Consider the following 19,674-nt stretch of genomic DNA (forward strand, 5'->3'; position numbering starts at 1 on the left):
GCACACTGGGGGGGGGGAAGATATTTCGAAGCACACTGGGGGGGGGGGAGATATTTCGAAGCACACTGGGGGGGGGGGATATTTCGAAGCACACTGGGGGGGGGGAGATATTTCGAAGCACACTGGGGGGGGGGGAGATATTTCGAAGCACACTGGGGGGGGGGGGATATTTCGAAGCACACTGGGGGGGGGGGATATTTCGAAGCACACTGGGGGGGGGGAGATATTTCTAAACACACTGGGGGGGGGGAAGATATTTCGAAGCACACTGGGGGGGGGAGATATTTCGAAGCACACTGGGGGGGGGGAGATATTTCGAAGCACACTGGGGGGGGGGAGAAATTTCGAAGCACACTGGGGGGGGGGGGATATTTCGAAGCACACTGGGGGGGGGGGGGAGAAATTTCGAAGCACACTGGGGGGGGGAGATATTTCGAAGCACACTGGGGGGGGGGAGAAATTTCGAAGCACACTGGGGGGGGGGGATATTTCGAAGCACACTGGGGGGGGGGGGGAGAAATTTCGAAGCACACTGGGGGGGGGGGAGATATTTCGAAGCACACGGGGGGGGGGGGGAGATATTTAGGAGCACACTGGGGGGGAAGATATTTAGGAGCACACTGGGGGGGAACATATTTAGGAGCACACTGGGGGGGGGGACATATTTAGGAGCACACTGGGGGGGGGGGGAACATATTTAGGAGCACACTGGGGGGGGGGGAACATATTTAGGAGCACACTGGGGGGGGGGACATATTTAGGAGCACACTGGGGGGGGACATATTTAGGAGCACACTGGGGGGGGGACATATTTAGGAGCACACTGGGGGGGGGACATATTTAGGAGCACACTGGGGGGGGGACATATTTAGGAGCACACTGGGGGGGGGGGGACATATTTAGGAGCACACTGAGGGGGGACATATTTAGGAGCACACTGGGGGGGGACATATTTAGGAGCACACTGGGGGGGGGGGGACATATTTAGAAGCACACTGAGGGGGGGGGACATATTTGGGAGCACACTGGGGGGGACATATTTAGGAGCGCACTGGGGGGGACATATTTAGGAGCGCACTGGGGGGGACATATTTAGGAGCGCACTGGGGGGGACACATATTTAGGAGCGCACTGGGGGGGACACATATTTAGGAGCGCACTGGGGGGGACACATATTTAGGAGCGCACTGGGGGGGGGAGATAATTTGGAGTGTACTAGGAGGAAGATATTTTGGAGCACACTGGGGGAAGATATTTTGGAGCACATTGGGGAAAATATTTTGGAGGACACCGGGGGAAGATATTTTGGGGGCGCACTGGGGGGAGATATTTAGGAGTGCACTGGGGGGAGGATATTTTGGGGGGAGCACTGGGAGGTAGATATTTCTGCATGCACTGGGGGAATATATTTTGGAGCATACTGGGGGGGGGGGGGGGGGAAGACTTTTGCTTCTATCCCATGGAGTTTCCTGAGTACAGGGGACCTCTATGGAAAGTCACTTCATATATGGAGGTTCTGTGAGGCCCCCCAGCAGTGATGAACTCCTCCCAGTCCAGAGGAAGCAGGCACACAATGGCTGCAATCCCCCCCCACACCCCTCACCTCTCTCCACCTTCTGCACCTCTTTGTAGCTCCCAGCTCGGCTCCCTGATGACATCAACTGCCCTAGTCCGCTGGCAGGAGAGCATCATGGGAAATGCAGTGCTTCAGGACCCCTGCACAGTATGTTGGTATGTGCTGGATAAAGTGTCCGCAGTTCCGCTCCATTGGAGTAAAGGGCGGCAGCCATTTTTTTGGAGACCAGAGCTGGCAGTAAAGCGCAACATAGAACGGTCTTGTAGGGACACGTTGAGGGAGACAGTTTGACCTCTAACGCACAAGTGAATAATAATAAAAAAAAGTTAATGGAAAAAAAAACAAAAAACAATAGTTGTATATTTAATTCATTCTAATTATTAACATCCCTGTTTAATATAACTCAATACATAATGATATTAGTAAAAATAACAATAATAATTTTATTTTGAATTCATTCTAATTATTACTATTTCTGTAATATATCTAGATAGATAGATAGATAAATAGATAGATAGTAATCGTACTACTAATAATATTAATAATAATAATTGTATTTTTAATTTCCATTTCTGATTAATAAAAAAATATAAATAATAGTAATAATAATTTTAATAATATTAATTGTATTTTTAATTTATTCTAATTATTACAATTTCGGGTAATATAATATATAAATATTACTAAAATAATAATAATAATTATTATTATTATTAGTAGTAGTAGAAATAATAATTATAGTTGTTCTTGTTGTTGTTATTATCATTATTATTATTATTTAAAATAACGTTTTCTGGTCAATATAAATACATTGTAATAATTAATATTTCACCTAAGTTTAATTATAACCATTTCTGGTTAATATATATCAATACAGCAAACTATTTTTGTTGTTATTGCTTTATCATTTCTGAGAACAATCTCCAGGTACTAAAAATATATACTAATTAGTATTACTGTTTTATAATTTCTAATAATATAATATAAATAACTAAACACTATAATAAAAATAACAATAATTATTATTATTGTAAAGTGCTGCACAAACTGTTCCCGCTATCTAAATCCTGTATAATAATAATTTTGATTACTGGCTTTTCAATTCTAATAATTAACTATTTCTGGTTAATATATTTGAATAATAATAACTTTATTTTTAATTATTCTAACTATTACAATTTCTTATTAATAAAACATATAAAAATACTTGCTAATACCATTTTTATTATTTGAAATAACGATTTATGGTCAATATAAATAATTATTAATAAAAATGATTATTATTATTTTTTAATTCATTCTACTTATAACCATTTGTGTTCAATTAAAATGTTGTTGATATTGCTTTATCGATTCTGATAATTTCCTGCTAATAGAAAAAAATACAAATTGTTATTGTTATTACTATTATGACTGTGAATAATTTTATTGTTATTAATATTATTTGATCAATTCTATATATAATATTAATATGCTATAAAGACATGTAATAATAAACATATTGTTATTATTATTATTGCTAATAATAATAATAATCTTTATTAATTCTAAAAATAACAATTTCTAGTTATTACAAATAAATCCAAATTAATATTATCATTATGATTCTATTATTATTGTTATCTTTATTAATATTCTTGTTTCTTGTGTTAATGTTATTTTCATTACTTTAAACCATAACCATTTCTGGGTAAAATAAATACAAACTATGTTGACGATGATTATTAATATTATTTTTCCCAATGTGTGGAATGAGGGAAAGAAACAACAACAAAAAACAAATCCATATCTGGAGCGCATGGACCCGGAAGTGAGGCGGTGGACCGCACAAACCCGGATGCGCTATGGTGGAACGCACAGGGCGCAGGTCAGTTGGACCGCAGAGCGGTGTGGCTGTGGACCGCATAACCCGGAAGTGATGGTGCAGGCTTTGTCTAAATGAGAGAAGCAGAGGGGGGAAGATCGGGATTTCTTCTTCCGGCGATCTTGTCAACATAGCCAGCGAGGCTCCCGTAAGTAATCCTATTTGGTGCCTTTATTTCTCCCTATAGCTCTCACACAGGCCATGGGGGTGTTTTATTTACATTCAGCCATCAAAAGGCAGAGGGGTGACCTCCCTTCTGTGCAACATTTAAAGGGCAGGTCCATCCTGCTTGGCCATCAGGTGCTTGTTTTGCTTTGTAATGGTGCTGGCCCATCGGCCTCACCTTCACAAGGAAAGAGCGCAGCGCGTTATACGGTTGGCCTTCCCCCTCCCTGCACCGCTGTGGTAACTATTTGCCATTTTAGCAGCGCGCTAATTTTGGATCTCACCGTTTTTTAAAAATTAGATTTACAAAAAAAAAATTGATTTTTCTCAAAAAAATTTTTTTTTTTTTATTGGCTTATGTAATTTTTCGTTTCCATGACAACGTGTGTAGGGTTGGTTGCCCTGCCCTCATCTAACCTACAGGACCAGTGATTACGATAACCTTCGTCCTGGGTACCTGCATTTTCATACATGAGGGTGGGTGGTAGGCTGCCTCAGTAGGGATCTGATTTTTTTTTTTTTTCCCCTCATCAATCTACATTCCGTACCCCATAAAAATCAAGGTTTAGAAATGTTTGAAAATGTATCGGCATAAATATTCAGACCCTCTGCAGCAACCCTTGAAATGTAGCTCAGGTGCCTCCTCGTTTCTCTTGATCGTTGCTGAGATGTTTCTACACTTTGATTGGAGCCCTACTGTGATAAATTACGTTAATGATTTGGACGTGATTCGGAAAGGCTCACAGTTGACTGTATCAGGGCAAAAGCCATGAGGTCCAAGGAACTAGCCACAGACCTCAAAGACCGTTTTATTGCAAGACACAGAACTAGGGAAGGCTACAAAAATAAAATTCTGCTGCACTGAAGGTTCCTAAAGAGCACAGTGGCCTCCATAATTCTCAAATGGAAGAAGTTTGGCATAACCAGGACTCTTTCCAACTGCTGGTCGCCCAGCCACGCTCGGCAATCAGGGGAGAACGGCCTTCGTGAGAGAGGTGACCAAGAACCTGATGGTCACTCTGAGCTCCAAAGATCCTGTGTGGTGATGGGACAAAGTTCCAGAAGGACAACCATCACTGCAGACCTCCATCAATCCTGGGCTTTATGGCAGAGTGGCCAGACGGAAGCCCCTCCTCGGGGGGGAAAAACGCATGAAAGCGGAACCCTGGTCTTAATGACTTATCCATCATGGAGACTTCATGTACTTATATCAGCTGCATAGGTTGCAGGAACCTATTCTTAGTGGGGAAAATGATTATTTGAACCTCTGCAGATTTTGTAAGTTTGCCCACTTACAAAGAAATGAAGGGTCTATAATTTTTTTTTATCATAGGTGTATTTTAAATGATAGAGACTGAATATCAACCAAAAATCCAGAAAAAACACATGATCTAAATTGAGTTGCAGTGGAGTTGGTTACCAGGTTTGCACACATCTCAGGAGGGATTTTGGTCCACTCTTCTTTACAGATCTTCTCTAAATCCTTAAAGGTTTTGCGGCAACTCGAGGTTTCAGCTCCCTCCATAAATTTTCTATAGGATTAAGGTCTGGAGACTGGCTAGGCCACTTCATAATTTTTATGTGGTTAAAGTTACAACCACTTTTTACTACAGGTAAGCCTATAATAAGGCTTACCTGTAGCTACCCTGGATATCTCCTAAACCTGCACGGTTTAGGAGATATCCCCTGTATCAGCATGTGCCGACGTCATCGGCGCAATGGCACATTCGGGAGTGACGTCATCGTGGCTCCGGCCAATCACAGCGCCGGAGCCTGCGATACCCGGAAGTAACTCCGGGAGCGATGTGGCCGGAGTGGTGTACGGGGACCGCTACGGGGCCTTCGATATAAGGTGAGTATTTCATAATGAGCTAGTATGCTATACATACTAACTCATTATGCCTTTTGTCTTGCAGGGTTTTTTTTGTTTTTTTTTCCATTATTGTGGGTTTACAACCACTTTAATGTTCTTCTTGAGCCACTCCTTTGTTGCCTTGGCGGTATGTTTTGGGTCATTTTCATGCTGGAAGACCCATCCACAACCCATCTTCTTTGTTCTGGCTGAGGGAAGAAGGTTCTCATCCAAGATATTACGATCATGGATGGTAATCTCTTACGATATTACATGGGCCCCGTCCATTGGCCCCTAATGTGGCAAAGTCGGCCTGTACCTTTTTTAGCAAAGAATCATTTAGATGTTCATTGGCAAACTTCAGATTGGCCTGTACATGTACCTTCTTGAGAAGGGGGACCTTGCCTGTGCTGCAGGATTTCAGTCCATGGTGGTGCATTGTTTTACCAATGGTTTGTTTGGTGACTGGTCCCAACTGCCTTGAGATCATTCACAAGCTTCTCCCGTGTAGTTTTGGCCTGATTTGACACACACACACACACTTTTCTCATGATCATCCTTACTCTGTGAGGCAAAATCTTGCATGGAGCTCCAGACCGAGGGCAATTGATGGTTATTTTTTATTTTCTTCCATTTGCGAATAATTGCTCCAACAGTTGTCTCACCAAGGTTCTTGCTGATGGTTTTGTAGCCCATTCCAGCCTTGTGCAGATCTACAATCTCGTCCCTGACATCCTTTTGACAGCTGTTTGGTATTGCCCATGATGGTGGGTTTGAATGGAAGAAAGAGATTCTGTGGACAGATGTCTTTTATACACCCACGTTGTCTTTAGGAGCACTGTCTTTAGGAGCACTGTCTTTAGGAGCACTGTCTTTAGGAGCACTGTCTTAAATTGACAGGACTAATCTGTGTACCACATGAGCACATACTGTAGCCAGTCTGTGGGAGCCAGAACTGTTGGTTGGTAGGGGATCAAATACTTATTTTACTCACTGAATTGAATAATCATAAAACTCAATTTAAAACGTGTGGGGTGTTTTTTTTTTTTTTCCCTGGATTTGTGGTTGATATTCTGTCTCTAGCATTTAAAAATACACCTATGATAAAAATTATAGACCATTCATTTCTTTGTAAGTGGGCAAACTTACAAAATCTGCAGGGGTTCAAATAATTATTTTCCCCACTGTAGGTGCCACATTGGAAAATATTGGTTATTGGGTAGGAAAAACCTCTTTTACTATATAGCAGTGATGGCAAACTTTTTTTTTTTTTTTTTTTTTGAGCCTAAGTGCCCAAACGGCGACACAAAACCAAAGTATTTCAAAGTGCCAACATGGAATTAAACCTACTAGCGGCTCTGTACAGAGGATGGGACTGATTATCCCTCTGAGCTCCTGACGTGAAAGTCCTCCAAAGACCATAGCCTTTGGGCACAGTTGGGAGATCCCATTGCGAGAACCAGTTCTTCCTAGCAGGCCTGATTTTCCTTTTAGAAACTGTTCTACCAGTGGGTCATCAGTCCATTGCACACTGGTTAGAGCTGCTGAGGCTGGGACATGACAAAAGGAAGGTCAGAATCTGGAGTTAGAGGGTCAGATGTGTCCTTTTGGAGCAAAAATGACCATTCTTTCCAATACACGTTGGCAGGTTTCGTTGGTAGGGACTTTGGGCATTTTCACAGAGTAGGAAAGCCCAGTTCTAGCTTGAACATGTTTGTTCAGAAGTGGGTTTTCGAGTTTTGGCTGGTGCTCTGTTCTGGAGAAGTTTCATTGTCCGTGTGTCCAAAAGGACAAAGCATGACGGGACATTGACAAAAGCACAGTTATTTAGTAGAGTGTTGGGTCGGAATATATTTTTGTTTTCCTTGCTCCTTGTGTCTTCCTGTCCAGTGGTTACCCTCATTTCTAACCTCGTGTCACCAAGAAGTGATCTCAAATCTCCCCCAAAAGAACAGCTCGCAATAAAGGGCTTCTTTTACACTTGCTTCAAAATGTGATATTGGGCACGCTTAAAAAAAAAAAAAAAAAAATTACTCTAAATGCCAATCAAAGCCTCTGTCACTAAATAAAATGGTCTTCATACAGACCTGTTCACCCGTTGTTTTCTTCAAAAATTGTACCCTATGTTTTTCTTGGTGCTTCAGTGCTTCCCCAAAGCCTCCATAGAAGTCTGACAGCACCTGAAGATTTTGAGAAGCTTTTATTCAGCGTTGGCTACGCTTTATTTTGGAGGTATTGCAGATTTGGGATCCCAGAATGCACTTGGAAACCAACAAGCAAACCAGAAAGACGTCATCAGCTGTTTCTTCCGGGGGGTGTGTAACGGAAGGTGAACAGGGCTGGAGAGTGAGAACTGAGTGGTGGAGGATCAGTAGAGCTGGGGGACCCCAAAGCAGGAGAAACTAGCAGATGTCACACGTGGTGGGCGGTGTGTGAGCAATAAAGCGGGAGGTGATTGGGAACCAGAGAGGGTGGAGGATCAGCTGGGCTGGGGGTTACTACTGAGCAGGGAATCTGCTAAACGAGGGTACTAATAAGCTAAGGATCTGCTGAATGGGGGTACTAATTAGCTGGGGTTCTACTGGCCCCTATTAGGACAAATAGAAAATCCACTCGCATGGCATTTGTAAAACTTAAAAAAAAAACATGTTGAAGCGGTAGGCGTTTTTAACTAATGTGTGTGTTTGTTTTTTTTTTTTTGTTTTTTTGTTTTTTTTTTAAGTGGAAGCAAGTGTAAACAAGCCCTTAGATTTTGGGTCATACCGACTCTATCAAAAATGGGGTCGGGGGGGGGGGGGGGGGGGGTTATATATAATTTTTTTAAGCTGGTCTAGTTCAGAGGAGCATCTCATGGTCTTTTGTCTTTTTGTACTCGGCCACCAAGTACTCAGTGCTAGACGCTTTGGTCTTGGGGACAACATGTCGCCTTAAAATACCTACTGAGGCACACTAGGCAGAGAATTTGGAGGAGAGATGGTGAGCTGATCTGGTATTGGAAACAGAGGCCAGTATTGGATGATCTCCAGATACCTCCTTTTTTTTTTTTTTTTTTTTTTTTTCCCCTTGCTTTCTTCTCTCTTTATCCTTGCTTTTCTCCTCCACTTTTTTTTTTTTTTTTTTCCCTCCTGTAACTATTTTTGGTCTCTTTTAAATCTGCAGCTGGATTTGGTGCACCATATGTTCATTTTACTCCCGCCGCAGACTGACACCGTTCAGAGCATATAGGACGATCGACACAATATGTCCACAAAGGTAGGTGGACAGGAGGGTTTGTGGTCGTTGTTGTGTTTTTTTTTTTTTTTTTTTTTTTTTTTTTTTTTTTTTTATTAACAATTTTCTTATTTAATTTTGTATTTATTTATTTATTTATTTTTTCTTATTGCTGTTTGAAATTTTAGAGGGCAACAATGGTGAAGGTCAAAGAGGAGGAAATCCCTGCAGACATCAATATGGGTGAGTAATAAGCCCGACATTCCTAAGGTGTTGGTGGGGTTTGCAGGCTTTTTTTTAATCAGAATAATATAGTGAATTCTTGATACAATGGCTTAATCCAAGCTTAAAGTGTGTGTGTGTGTGTGTGTTTTTGTTGTTTTGTTTTTATGTTTATCCTCTCTCTGATTCCACTCTGAAAAATGGTTTGCTAGTCCTTTTACTAGTCATGTGTATAATTGCTCAGCTCAGCACTACCAAGCAGTCGGTCAGCGAATTAATTCTGCTATTCGATCTATATTATTACGCCTGAAATGCATGTTGGCCTCCCAGTAGCCTCTCTTCAAAGAATCGTCAAACCATTGTACCAGCTGAACTGCCTGATATAAAGATAACCACTAGGGGGCCCCACTATAGATCAGTTGATAAAATAACCTGCATTTGCTTCCAACAGATGGGGTCAGCCATAGACCTACCCGAGACAAAGGAACAAGCTGCCGTTATGAACAGGACTACAGAGAGGATGAGGTCCACCAACCCGTTAAGGTAGGTACCAAAAACAGAACCGCATTGGGAATGATGATCTGTATGCAGCATGAGCTAAAGGAACTTCTTAAAATTCCTTCTTTTCTTCTTTCCTTCTTGTTGGGCATTGTGTCAAATGATCTTAAAATCCATAATTTAGTTTATTTATTTTTTTAGGAGGAAAATCTTAATATCGTGGTGGTGGACATTGGCCCAGAGAACGCTAGAGGAACTGAGATGGGCGTGAGGATGGACGATATGGAGATGCATCCTGATACTAGGACTCGTGAGTATTGGAAAGATTCCTGCCATTGTCGTAGGAAGGCCTCACTCACACTTGTGTGACTTTGGACATCAAAGTCACATGGCAAGTCGTACCCCCATGTTTTCCAACAATAACCATTCGTATGTGCGTGAATTAAAGTCGTAGCGACTTTAAAGTAGTTCATGCTCGACTTTGGTCCCAACTTATTCATGCAACTTGAGGGCCGTAGACTTCAATGTTACCCCTCAAAAGTTTCATGAAGGTGGAACCTGGATGTTTTACATGCAACAATGGATCTGACTTTGTGGAGGGAAAAGAAGTCCCATCCAAGGCGCACCAATCCAAAGTTGCATGCCGAAGTCACACAAATTTGGAGTCCTATAAGTATGAATGGAGCCTGATCGCTGGTGCTCATTCTTCCTGGCCATCTCTGCTTATAGGCAGCTGGTTTTACAGCGAGCTCAGACAGACCAATCACAGCTGAGCCAACCTCCCTTCATATAAGGAAATTGGCCTTTCCCAACCCCAAGAGCGGGCCTACACAGCCACTTAGAGCTGCCTGAGCCTCACTCTGTCTACAGCCTGATACACACATTCAATTGTTTTATTTCAACCCAGCGGGCTGAACGAAAAAATTGGGGAGGTTGCTGTACTGACTATGCGATGTTAGTACAACAATTTCCTTGCTGTGCCATTTTGTTCCCCTGCCAGAACACACCGGTTGTCTGGCCTCCAAAGATCTTCCAATAAGCGCACCCAATCAAGCCATCCAGCAATCCAGGCAGACCGATAACCTACAAAGGGAAGAAACTCTTCCAGCGCAGTCAAGCCAATTCCAAGATTTATTAAGAAATGCACACTCACATCCTAACTTGCTTTCTTGGCTATGTAACAAAGTGTCACTATCATTTGATCAGCCACTGTCTCCTTCGTAAAGTTGCATCTGGTGAGGTCGCTTCCGCTAGCTCAACCCCATGCGTTTCGTCATAGCAGACGTCATAAGGAGTGGCCGGGTTATCCAGCAGATCGTGAGATGGGCTTCTGTCGGACAAGCAGTTGTACACACGGGCCGAATGTTAGGCCGGTTTCTACTGTGATTTTGGCGGATAATTGGCCTAACTCCCATTGATTTGGAAAGTGGTGCCCTAGAACAGGGGTCTCCAAACTTTCTAAGCAAAGGGTCAGTTTACTGTCCTGCAGCCTTTGGGGGGGGCTGGACTGCGGCCAGTGGGAATAGAAAATACCCTGACACCTGAGCCCAATTATGGGTTTTGATGGTCTGACTAGTGCCTCATGGTTGATATCAATGAGAAGAATAGAGTCCCACCATTGGTGTCAGTTGGTTGGATGGTGTCCCACCATTGGTGTCAGTTGGTTGGATGGTGTCCCACCATTGGTGTCAGTTGGTTGGATGGTGTCCCACCATTGGTGTCAGTTGGTTGGATGGTGTCCCACCATTGGTGTCAGTTGGATGGAATGGTGTCCCACCATTGGTGTCAGTTGGATGGAATGGTGTCCCACCATTGGTGTCAGTTGGATGGAATGGTGTCCCACCATTGGTGTCAGTTGGATGGAATGGTGTCCCACCATTGGTGTCAGTTGGATGGAATGGTGTCCCACCATTGGTGTCAGTTGGTGGAATGGTGTCCCACCATTGGTGTCAGTTGGTGGAATGGTGTCCCACCATTGGTGTCAGTGGAAGAAATTGTGCCTCAAGGGCCAGATAAAGGCAAGCAAAGGGCCACAGTTTTTCAGACCACTGCCCTAGAACAAGGTTGCATGTCAGAACTGATGTTTGTTTGGACCACCTTTTTGTAGGGAAAAATTCATCCCCCAAATTATGAGAATTTTTGGTAAGGCGTCTGTCTGGTGTGTGTGGTGTGTTGGGTTTTTTTTTTTTTTTTTTTACTTTTTGGGCAGAGTTTCAAGTAAAGTTTTCAATGTGTTTATTTATTTTTATTTTTTTTCTCAGCATACACAAAACCAAGAAAGGGGTACATGAGGAAGCCGTACAAAAAGTGGTGGTCACCTGTAAAGAACCATGGAGTTGTCCATAAGGTAGCAGCCCACCTTTTAATCTAAATTTTCCTAAGTTACATTTTATTTGTATTTATATGGAGGAAGCCATGTTTGCTCATTACATATTCAGCCTCTTCTTCCTGCTTTGGTTGTGATTTATGGTTCCCTGTTTTCCATGTATGGACAGGTCCCAGTATTCTCTCTAGGTGGCTTATGCTGAAGTTTGTTTTCCTGCAGCACCAGAAGAATGAAAATCTTTCCAACTACCCCAATGTGTATAGCTAAACATGCAATGTGCATTGATTAGGCCTTTTTATCATTCTTTTAATGAATAATGGCATACAGACACAAGCCAATGAAAATAAAGTGTCTGTTGGGGCTCATTTACACTGCTTCAAAATGTGGCATTGGACATGCGCTTTTTTTTTTTTTTTTTAACTACTTAACCTCCGGTGCTTAAATTGACAATTGCGTGGTCACACGACACTGTACCCAAATAGATCAAATGAATGTGTCCCCCCCCCTCCACAAATAGAGCTTTATTTTGGTGGTATTTTGATCACCTCTGCAGTTATTTTTTGCACTATAAACGAAAAAAGACCGGCTATTTCATAAAAAAATTTTTTTTTTCCTTTCTGCTATAAAACACATCCAATAAAAAAAAAAATCAAATTTCTTCATAAATTTATGCCAATGTGTATCCTGCTACATATTTTTCGTAAAAACGAAAACAAGCAATAAGTGTATATTGATTGGTTTTCGCCAAAGTTATTGCGTCTACAAACTATGGGATATACACTGGAATTTTTAAATTTTTTTTTTTTTATAGTAATGGTGGTGTTCAGCCACTTTTATAGTTTGACTGCGATAGTAATGCGGGCTGTTTGACATTTTATCGGAACCAGTGCCACTAACACAGTGATCAGTGCTAAAAATATGCACTGTCACTATACAAATGACACTGGCTGGGAAGGAGTTACACCTCAGGGGTGATCAAGGGGTTAAACGTGTGCCTATCAGTGCTTGGTGTGTTTACTATTTACGGTGATTGTATTAAGGGATGTGCTTTGCAGGAAAATGAAAAACGGCACATCCTCCCGCTGCTAGGACAGAGCTCTGCATTGTTTTATATACATGGAGCTCTGTCCTGTCTTCTTCCTCACCAATCAGCAGGTGCTGGCAGTCGTCCATTGGCCGGCACCCACTGATTGGCTTGTTCTGTGACTAATCATATAATATAGCAGAAGCTGAGTGGGGACGAGAGAGAGGTGGATCAGCAGAGCATGGTGATTACTACTGAGCGGGGGATCAGTAGAGCTGGGGGTTACTTCTGAGCAGGGGGGGATCGGAAGAGCTGAGTATTACTACTGAGAAGGGGGCTCGGCAGAGCTGGGGGTTACTACTGACCAAGGGGCTCGGCGGAGCTGGGGGTTACTACTGAGCGGGGGGGGGGGGGGGGGGCTCGGCGGAGCTGAGTATTACTACTGAGCAGGGGGCTCGGCAGAGCTGAGTATTATTACTGAGCGGGGGGGGCTCGGCAGAGCTGAGTATTACTACTGAGCGGGGGGGGCTCGGCAGAGCTGAGTATTACTACTGACCAAGGGGCTCGGCGGAGCTGGGGGTTACTACTGAGCGGGGGGGGGGGGGGGGGGCTCGGCGGAGCTGAGTATTACTACTGAGCGGGGGGGGGCTCGGCGGAGCTGAGTATTACTACTGAGCGGGGGGGGCTCGGCAGAGCTGAGTATTACTACTGAGCGGGGGGGGCTAGCTGAGTATTACTACTGAGCAGGGGGGGCTCGGCAGAGCTGAGTATTACTACTGACCAAGGGGCTCGGCGGAGCTGGGGGTTACTACTGAGCGGGGGGGGGGCTCGGCAGAGCTGAGTATTACTACTGAGCAGGGGGGGCTCGGCAGAGCTGAGTATTACTACTGAGCAGGGGGGGCTTGGCAGAGCTGAGTATTACTACTGAGCAAGGGGGGGCTCGGCAGAGCTGAGTATTACTACTGAGCAGGGGGGGCTCGGCAGAGCTGAGTATTACTACTGAGCAGGGGGGGCTCGGCAGAGCTGAGTATTACTACTGACCAAGGGGCTCGGCGGAGCTGGGGGTTACTACTGAGCAGGGGGGGCTCGGCGGAGCTGGGGGTTACTACTGAGCAGGGGGGGCTCGGCGGAGCTGGGGGTTACTACTGAGCGGGGGGGGGGCTCGGCGGAGCTGAGTATTACTACTGAGCGGGGGGGCTCGGCAGAGCTGAGTATTACTACTGAGCGGGGGGGGGCTCGGCAGAGCTGAGTATTACTACTGAGCGGGGGGGGGCTCGGCAGAGCTGAGTATTACTACTGAGCGGGGGGGGCTCGGCAGAGCTGAGTATTACTACTGACCAAGGGGCTCGGCGGAGCTGGGGGTTACTACTGAGCGGGGGGGGGGGGGGGCTCGGCGGAGCTGAGTATTACTACTGAGCGGGGGGGGCTCGGCAGAGCTGAGTATTACTACTGAGCAGGGGGGGCTCGGCAGAGCTGAGTATTACTACTGACCAAGGGGCTCAGCGGAGCTGGGGGTTACTACTGAGCGGGGGGGGGCTCGGCAGAGCTGAGTATTACTACTGAGCAGGGGGGGCTCGGCGGAGCTGAGTATTACTACTGACCAAGGGGCTCGGCGGAGCTGGGGGTTACTACTGAGCAGGGGGGGCTCGGCGGAGCTGGGGGTTACTACTGACCAGGGGGGGCTCGGCGGAGCTGGGGGTTACTACTGAGCAGGGGGGGCTCGGCGGAGCTGGGGGTTACTACTGAGCAGGGGGGGCTCGGCGGAGCTGGGGGTTACTACTGACCAGGGGGGGCTCGGCGGAGCTGGGGGTTACTACTGAGCGGGGGGGGCTCGGCGGAGCTGAGTATTACTACTGAGCGGGGGGGGATCGGCAGAGCTGAGTATTACTACTGAGCAGGGGGGGGGATCGGCAGAGCTGAGTATTACTACTGAGCGGGGGGGGGGGGATCGGCAGAGCTGAGTATTACTACTGAGCAGGGGGGGGGGGATCGGCAGAGCTGAGTATTACTACTGAGCAGGGGGGGGGATCGGCAGAGCTGAGTATTACTACTGAGCAGGGGGGGGGGGGGGGGGGGGGGGATCGGCAGAGCTGAGTATTACTACTGAGCAGGGGGGGGGATCGGCAGAGCTGAGTATTACTACTGAGCGGGGGGGGGGGGGGGGGGGGGGAGATCGGCAGAGCTGAGTATTACTACTGAGCAGGGGGGGGGAGATCGGCAGAGCTGATCAAAAAAAAAAATCACCGAAACATCAAAAAAAAAAAAAAAAAAGGGGCATGTTAAAGCGCCGGTCGTGTGTTTAAGTTGAAGAAAGTGTAAATGAGCCCTAAAGGTAAAAGCAAAAAATGTAAAAACCGTGTGACAGATGACCTTCTAGTCAGTGTAATAAGTCACGGCTCGAACCGACGCTACTATTTTATTTGTTTAGATGAAATATGTGAGGAAGCGGCTGCCTTCGGAATACATCATGAATCCAGAATTCCTGAAAGAATTCATCACTATGTACCGCTCCTTCCACTGCCTGTGGAACGTCAAGTTTGCGGACTACTCCAACAAGCAGAAGCGGATGAAGGCCTACGAGCAGCTCGTGCAGCTCTGCCGCACCGTATGCCCAACGGCCAACGTCCAGTTCGTCAAGCATAAGATCGCCAACCTGCGGACCGTCTTCAAGAAGGAGTATAACAAAGTCCAGGTGTCCAAGAGGACCGCTGCGTGCGCCGCCGACGTCTACGTGCCGAGGCTCTGGTATTTCGACCTGCTGAAGTTCACATTGGGTCAGGACCTTCTGGATGATGGCAGCGTGCTTAACCTGTCTGACACGCCCAGTATAGCCAGCCTGCCTGGCACACCCTCGATGCTGAAGATGCCCGATTCGCCGGAACCTCAGGATTCACGGATGGAGGAGGAAGTCAAGGTGAACTCTGAAATTCTGGAGGATTCTACAAACGTATCTCAGGTGGGAGCTAAGTAAAATTCTAAATGCTAAACAAAATGTCAGAGTTTGGCAAAAAAAAAAAACTAAAGGAAAAAAACAGGCCTTTTGTGTTCTCATGAATGGTTGATCGCATCCAGCAGCTTGCAGTCCCGAAAACCCTTTCCCCGTACACAATAGCCTTGTGTTCTGCAGTGGTGGGTATACAACAAGGAGGTATGTGCCCCCTGTTCTACGTTCTTATATGGAAGAAATTTTCTGTTACCATTACATATACATGCTCCTTACTTGTCCATACTGTCTATGTCAGGGGTAGGCAACTTTTAAGAGGTGGAGGTCTACCTGAACATGGAAGAGATCCTAACTCTCTGGGGTTCAGTCCTTTTCTTTTTTTTTTTTCGTTTTGTTTTTTTAGAAAAATAAATTAGCAAGCCTCCAATAAACAGTAAGGCTGGCATGAAGAAAACTTATAAAAATATAATCAAATGTCACTGTAAAAATATATTCTTAGCCTACATTTAAAATTTAGCTTCAGTGAGAAACTCGGCATTCGTATTAATTCACCATTGGGGTTTAGTTGGTCATCCCCACAAGTTTTGATTCAGAAGTCCATCATGAAGGCAGAAAAAGTGCTAATGCAGGCTGACTTGACTAATTTCTGGCCTGGCTGGCCTCAGTGATGTAGGGCAGAGTACAGAGGCCGGTAGTGTGTGGGTCTGGGTACAGAGGCCGGTAGTGTGTGGGTCTGGGTACAGAGGCCGGGGAGGGCGTGGGTCTGGGTACAGAGGCCGGGGAGGGCGTGGGTCTGGGTACAGAGGCCGGGGAGGGCGTGGGTCTGGGTACAGAGGCCGGGGAGGGTGTGGGGTCTGGGTACAGAGGCCGGGGAGGGCGTGGGTCTGGGTACAGAGGCCGGGGAGGGCGTGGGTCTGGGTACAGAGGCCGGGGAGGGCGTGGGTCTGGGTACAGAGGCCGGGGAGGGCGTGGGTCTGGGTACAGAGGCCGGAGAGGGCGTGGGTCTGGGTACAGAGGCCGGAGAGGGCGTGGGTCTGGGTACAGAGGCCGGAGAGGGCGTGGGTCTGTGTACAGAGGGCGTGGGTCTGGGTACAGAGGCCCGCAGTTTGTATGACTGATTATAGGGGTCAGTAGGGCGGTTGATGGTGGCAGGGGGTCAATAGGGCGGTTGATGGTGGCAGGGGGTCAATAGGGCCGTTGATGGTGGCAGGGGGTCAATAGGGCCGTTGATGGTGGCAGGGGGTCAGTAGGGCCCTTGATGGTGTGTGGGTGGGGGGTCAGTAGGGCCGTTGATGGTGGCAGGGGGTCAGTAGGGCCCTTGATAGTGTGTGGGTGGGGGGAGTAGGGCCGTTGATGGTGTTGGGGGGGGGGGGTCAGTAGGGCCGTTGATGGTGTTGGGGGGGGGGGGGCGCAGTGGGGCCGTTGATGGTGTCAGGGAGTCAGTAGGGCCCTTGATGGTGTGTTTGTGTGGGGGGGGGGGCAGTAGGGCTCGTGTTGGGGGGGGGGGGGGGGGAGATGGTCAGTAGGGCCGTTGATGGTGTCGGGGGGGGGGGTCAGTAGGGCCGTTGATGGTGTCGGGGGGGGGGGGGTCAGTAGGGCCATTGATGGTGTTGGGGGGGGGGGGCGCAGTGGGGCCGTTGATGGTGGCAGGGGGTCGGTAGGGCCCTTGATGGTGTGTGTGGGGGGGGGGGATGGTCAGTAGGGCCGTTGATGGTGTGTGTGTGTGGGGGGGGGGGGCAGTAGGGCTGGTGTTGGGGGGGGGGGGGGGGGGGGGGGGGAATGGTCAGTAGGGCCGTTGATGGTGTCGGGGGGGGGGGAATGGTCAGTAGGGCCGTTGATGGTGTCGGGGGGGGGGGGGGGGGTCAGTAGGGCCGTTGATGGTGTCGGGGGGGGGTCAGTAGGGCCATTGATGGTGTTGGGGGGGGGGGCGGCGGCGCAGTGGGGCCGTTGATGGTGGCAGGGGGTCAGTAGGGCAGTGGATGGTCACAGCAGGGCAGAAACTTCTATCACATGTAGTACAAGGAATAGCCAGCTACATCACTACTACTAGCAGGCTGAACCCCACCCCCTTCTCCTGTGATATCATAATACACGAGTGCTTGGAAAGGACATGAGAGGAGGGACCGGGAATTGGCGCTGCACACTCGCTATGTTCCTTCCCTGCACCTCTCTGTATATGGGGGGAATAGCAAACCTGGGACATGATCTACCCGTCGCCTGGCTGGGATCGATGGGTAGAGTGTGATCAACGGGTTCTCCGAGTCGGCCTGGGACAGGTCTTTGAGTTTTAATGTTGTTTTCAACATTACAGAGGTACAGAGGCCCGCAGTTTGTATGACTGATTATAGGGGTCAGTAGGGCGGTTGATGGTGGCAGGGGGTCAATAGGGCCGTTGATGGTGGCAGGGGGTCAATAGGGCCGTTGATGGTGGCAGGGGGTCAGTAGGGCCCTTGATGGTGTGTGGGTGGGGGGTCAGTAGGGCCGTTGATGGTGGCAGGGGGTCAGTAGGGCCCTTGATAGTGTGTGGGTGGGGGGAGTAGGGCCGTTGATGGTGTTGGGGGGGGGGGGGGTCAGTAGGGCCGTTGATGGTGTTGGGGGGGGGGGGGCGCAGTGGGGCCGTTGATGGTGTCAGGGAGTCAGTAGGGCCCTTGATGGTGTGTTTGTGTGGGGGGGGGCAGTAGGGCTCGTGTTGGGGGGGGGGGGGGGGGGAGATGGTCAGTAGGGCCGTTGATGGTGTCGGGGGGGGGGGGTCAGTAGGGCCATTGATGGTGTTGGGGGGGGGGGGGGCGCAGTGGGGCCGTTGATGGTGGCAGGGGGTCGGTAGGGCCCTTGATGGTGTGTGTGGGGGGGGGGGGGGGGGATGGTCAGTAGGGCCGTTGATGGTGTGTGTGTGTGGGGGGGGGGGCAGTAGGGCTGGTGTTGGGGGGGGGGGGGGGGGGAATGGTCAGTAGGGCCGTTGATGGTGTCGGGGGGGGGGAATGGTCAGTAGGGCCGTTGATGGTGTCGGGGGGGGGGGGGGGGGGGTCAGTAGGGCCGTTGATGGTGTCGGGGGGGGGGGGGGTCAGTAGGGCCGTTGATGGTGTCGGGGGGGGGGGGGGGGGGGGGGTCAGTAGGGCCATTGATGGTGTTGGGGGGGGGGGGGGGGGCGGCGCAGTGGGGCCGTTGATGGTGGCAGGGGGTCAGTAGGGCAGTGGATGGTCACAGCAGGGCAGAAACTTCTATCACATGTAGTACAAGGAATAGCCAGCTACATCACTACTACTAGCAGGCTGAACCCCACCCCCTTCTCCTGTGATATCATAATACACGAGTGCTTGGAAAGGACATGAGAGGAGGGACCGGGAATTGGCGCTGCACACTCGCTATGTTCCTTCCCTGCACCTCTCTGTATATGGGGGGAATAGCAAACCTGGGACATGATCTACCCGTCGCCTGGCTGGGATCGATGGGTAGAGTGTGATCAACGGGTTCTCCGAGTCGGCCTGGGACAGGTCTTTGAGTTTTAATGTTGTTTTCAAAGTTGTATGTTCTAATGCAAAAAAAAAAAAAAAGATGGGGAGATTTGTTTATCTGCAAATTATATTAATTTTTTTTTTTTCCTACCTGGTAGAAAGTTTGAACTACCAGCCTATTCTAGATTTCAGGGGACATCAAGAAAAAAAAAAAGGATGAAAGGTTTTAATAGCTTGTTTGACATATAAAGGGGTCTGTTGAAAGGCATGTACGCTCACCGCCCACTTTATTAGGTACACCTGTTCAATTCTTGGTTACAGAAATTGCTAATCGCAGGGCAGCAGGTCAATGCATTTAGGCATCTAGACGTGGTGAAGACAACTTGCTGTTCAAACCGAGCATCAGAATGGGGAAGAACCAGGATTGAAGTGACTTTGAACGTGGAATGGTTGTTGATGCCAGACGGGCTGCTCTGAGGATTTCAAAATCTGCTGGTCTACTGGGATTTTCACACACAAACATCTCTCGGGTTTACAGAGA

At 47.7% G+C, this 19,674-nt stretch overlaps 2 protein-coding genes across 2 annotated transcripts in view; one reads left to right on the forward strand and one right to left on the reverse strand.

Annotated features, from left to right (window-relative positions):
* The window catches only part of LOC141106780 (uncharacterized), a 111,245-nt gene extending 109,429 nt beyond the window's left edge, over window positions 1-1,816 (reverse strand). The window contains exon 1 of the mRNA XM_073597708.1: window positions 1,604-1,816. The gene's annotated coding sequence lies outside the window, so the exon portion shown is untranslated. The remainder of the gene's footprint in view (window positions 1-1,603) is intronic.
* A 1,651-nt stretch (window positions 1,817-3,467) lies between these two features.
* On the forward strand, window positions 3,468-15,693 carry LOC141104729 (uncharacterized; the record flags this gene model as incomplete). The annotated part of the gene is given in 7 exon segments (XM_073594428.1): window positions 3,468-3,588; window positions 8,617-8,709; window positions 8,856-8,910; window positions 9,341-9,432; window positions 9,589-9,697; window positions 11,649-11,734; window positions 15,166-15,693. Coding segments are annotated over 6 exon segments (882 nt in total), but the record flags the coding sequence as incomplete, so codon positions are not given.
* Between the last annotated feature and the right edge of the window lie 3,981 nt (window positions 15,694-19,674).

Source organism: Aquarana catesbeiana, linkage group LG08, assembly GCF_042186555.1.
Source record: "Aquarana catesbeiana isolate 2022-GZ linkage group LG08, ASM4218655v1, whole genome shotgun sequence".
NCBI lineage: Eukaryota > Metazoa > Chordata > Amphibia > Anura > Ranidae > Aquarana > Aquarana catesbeiana.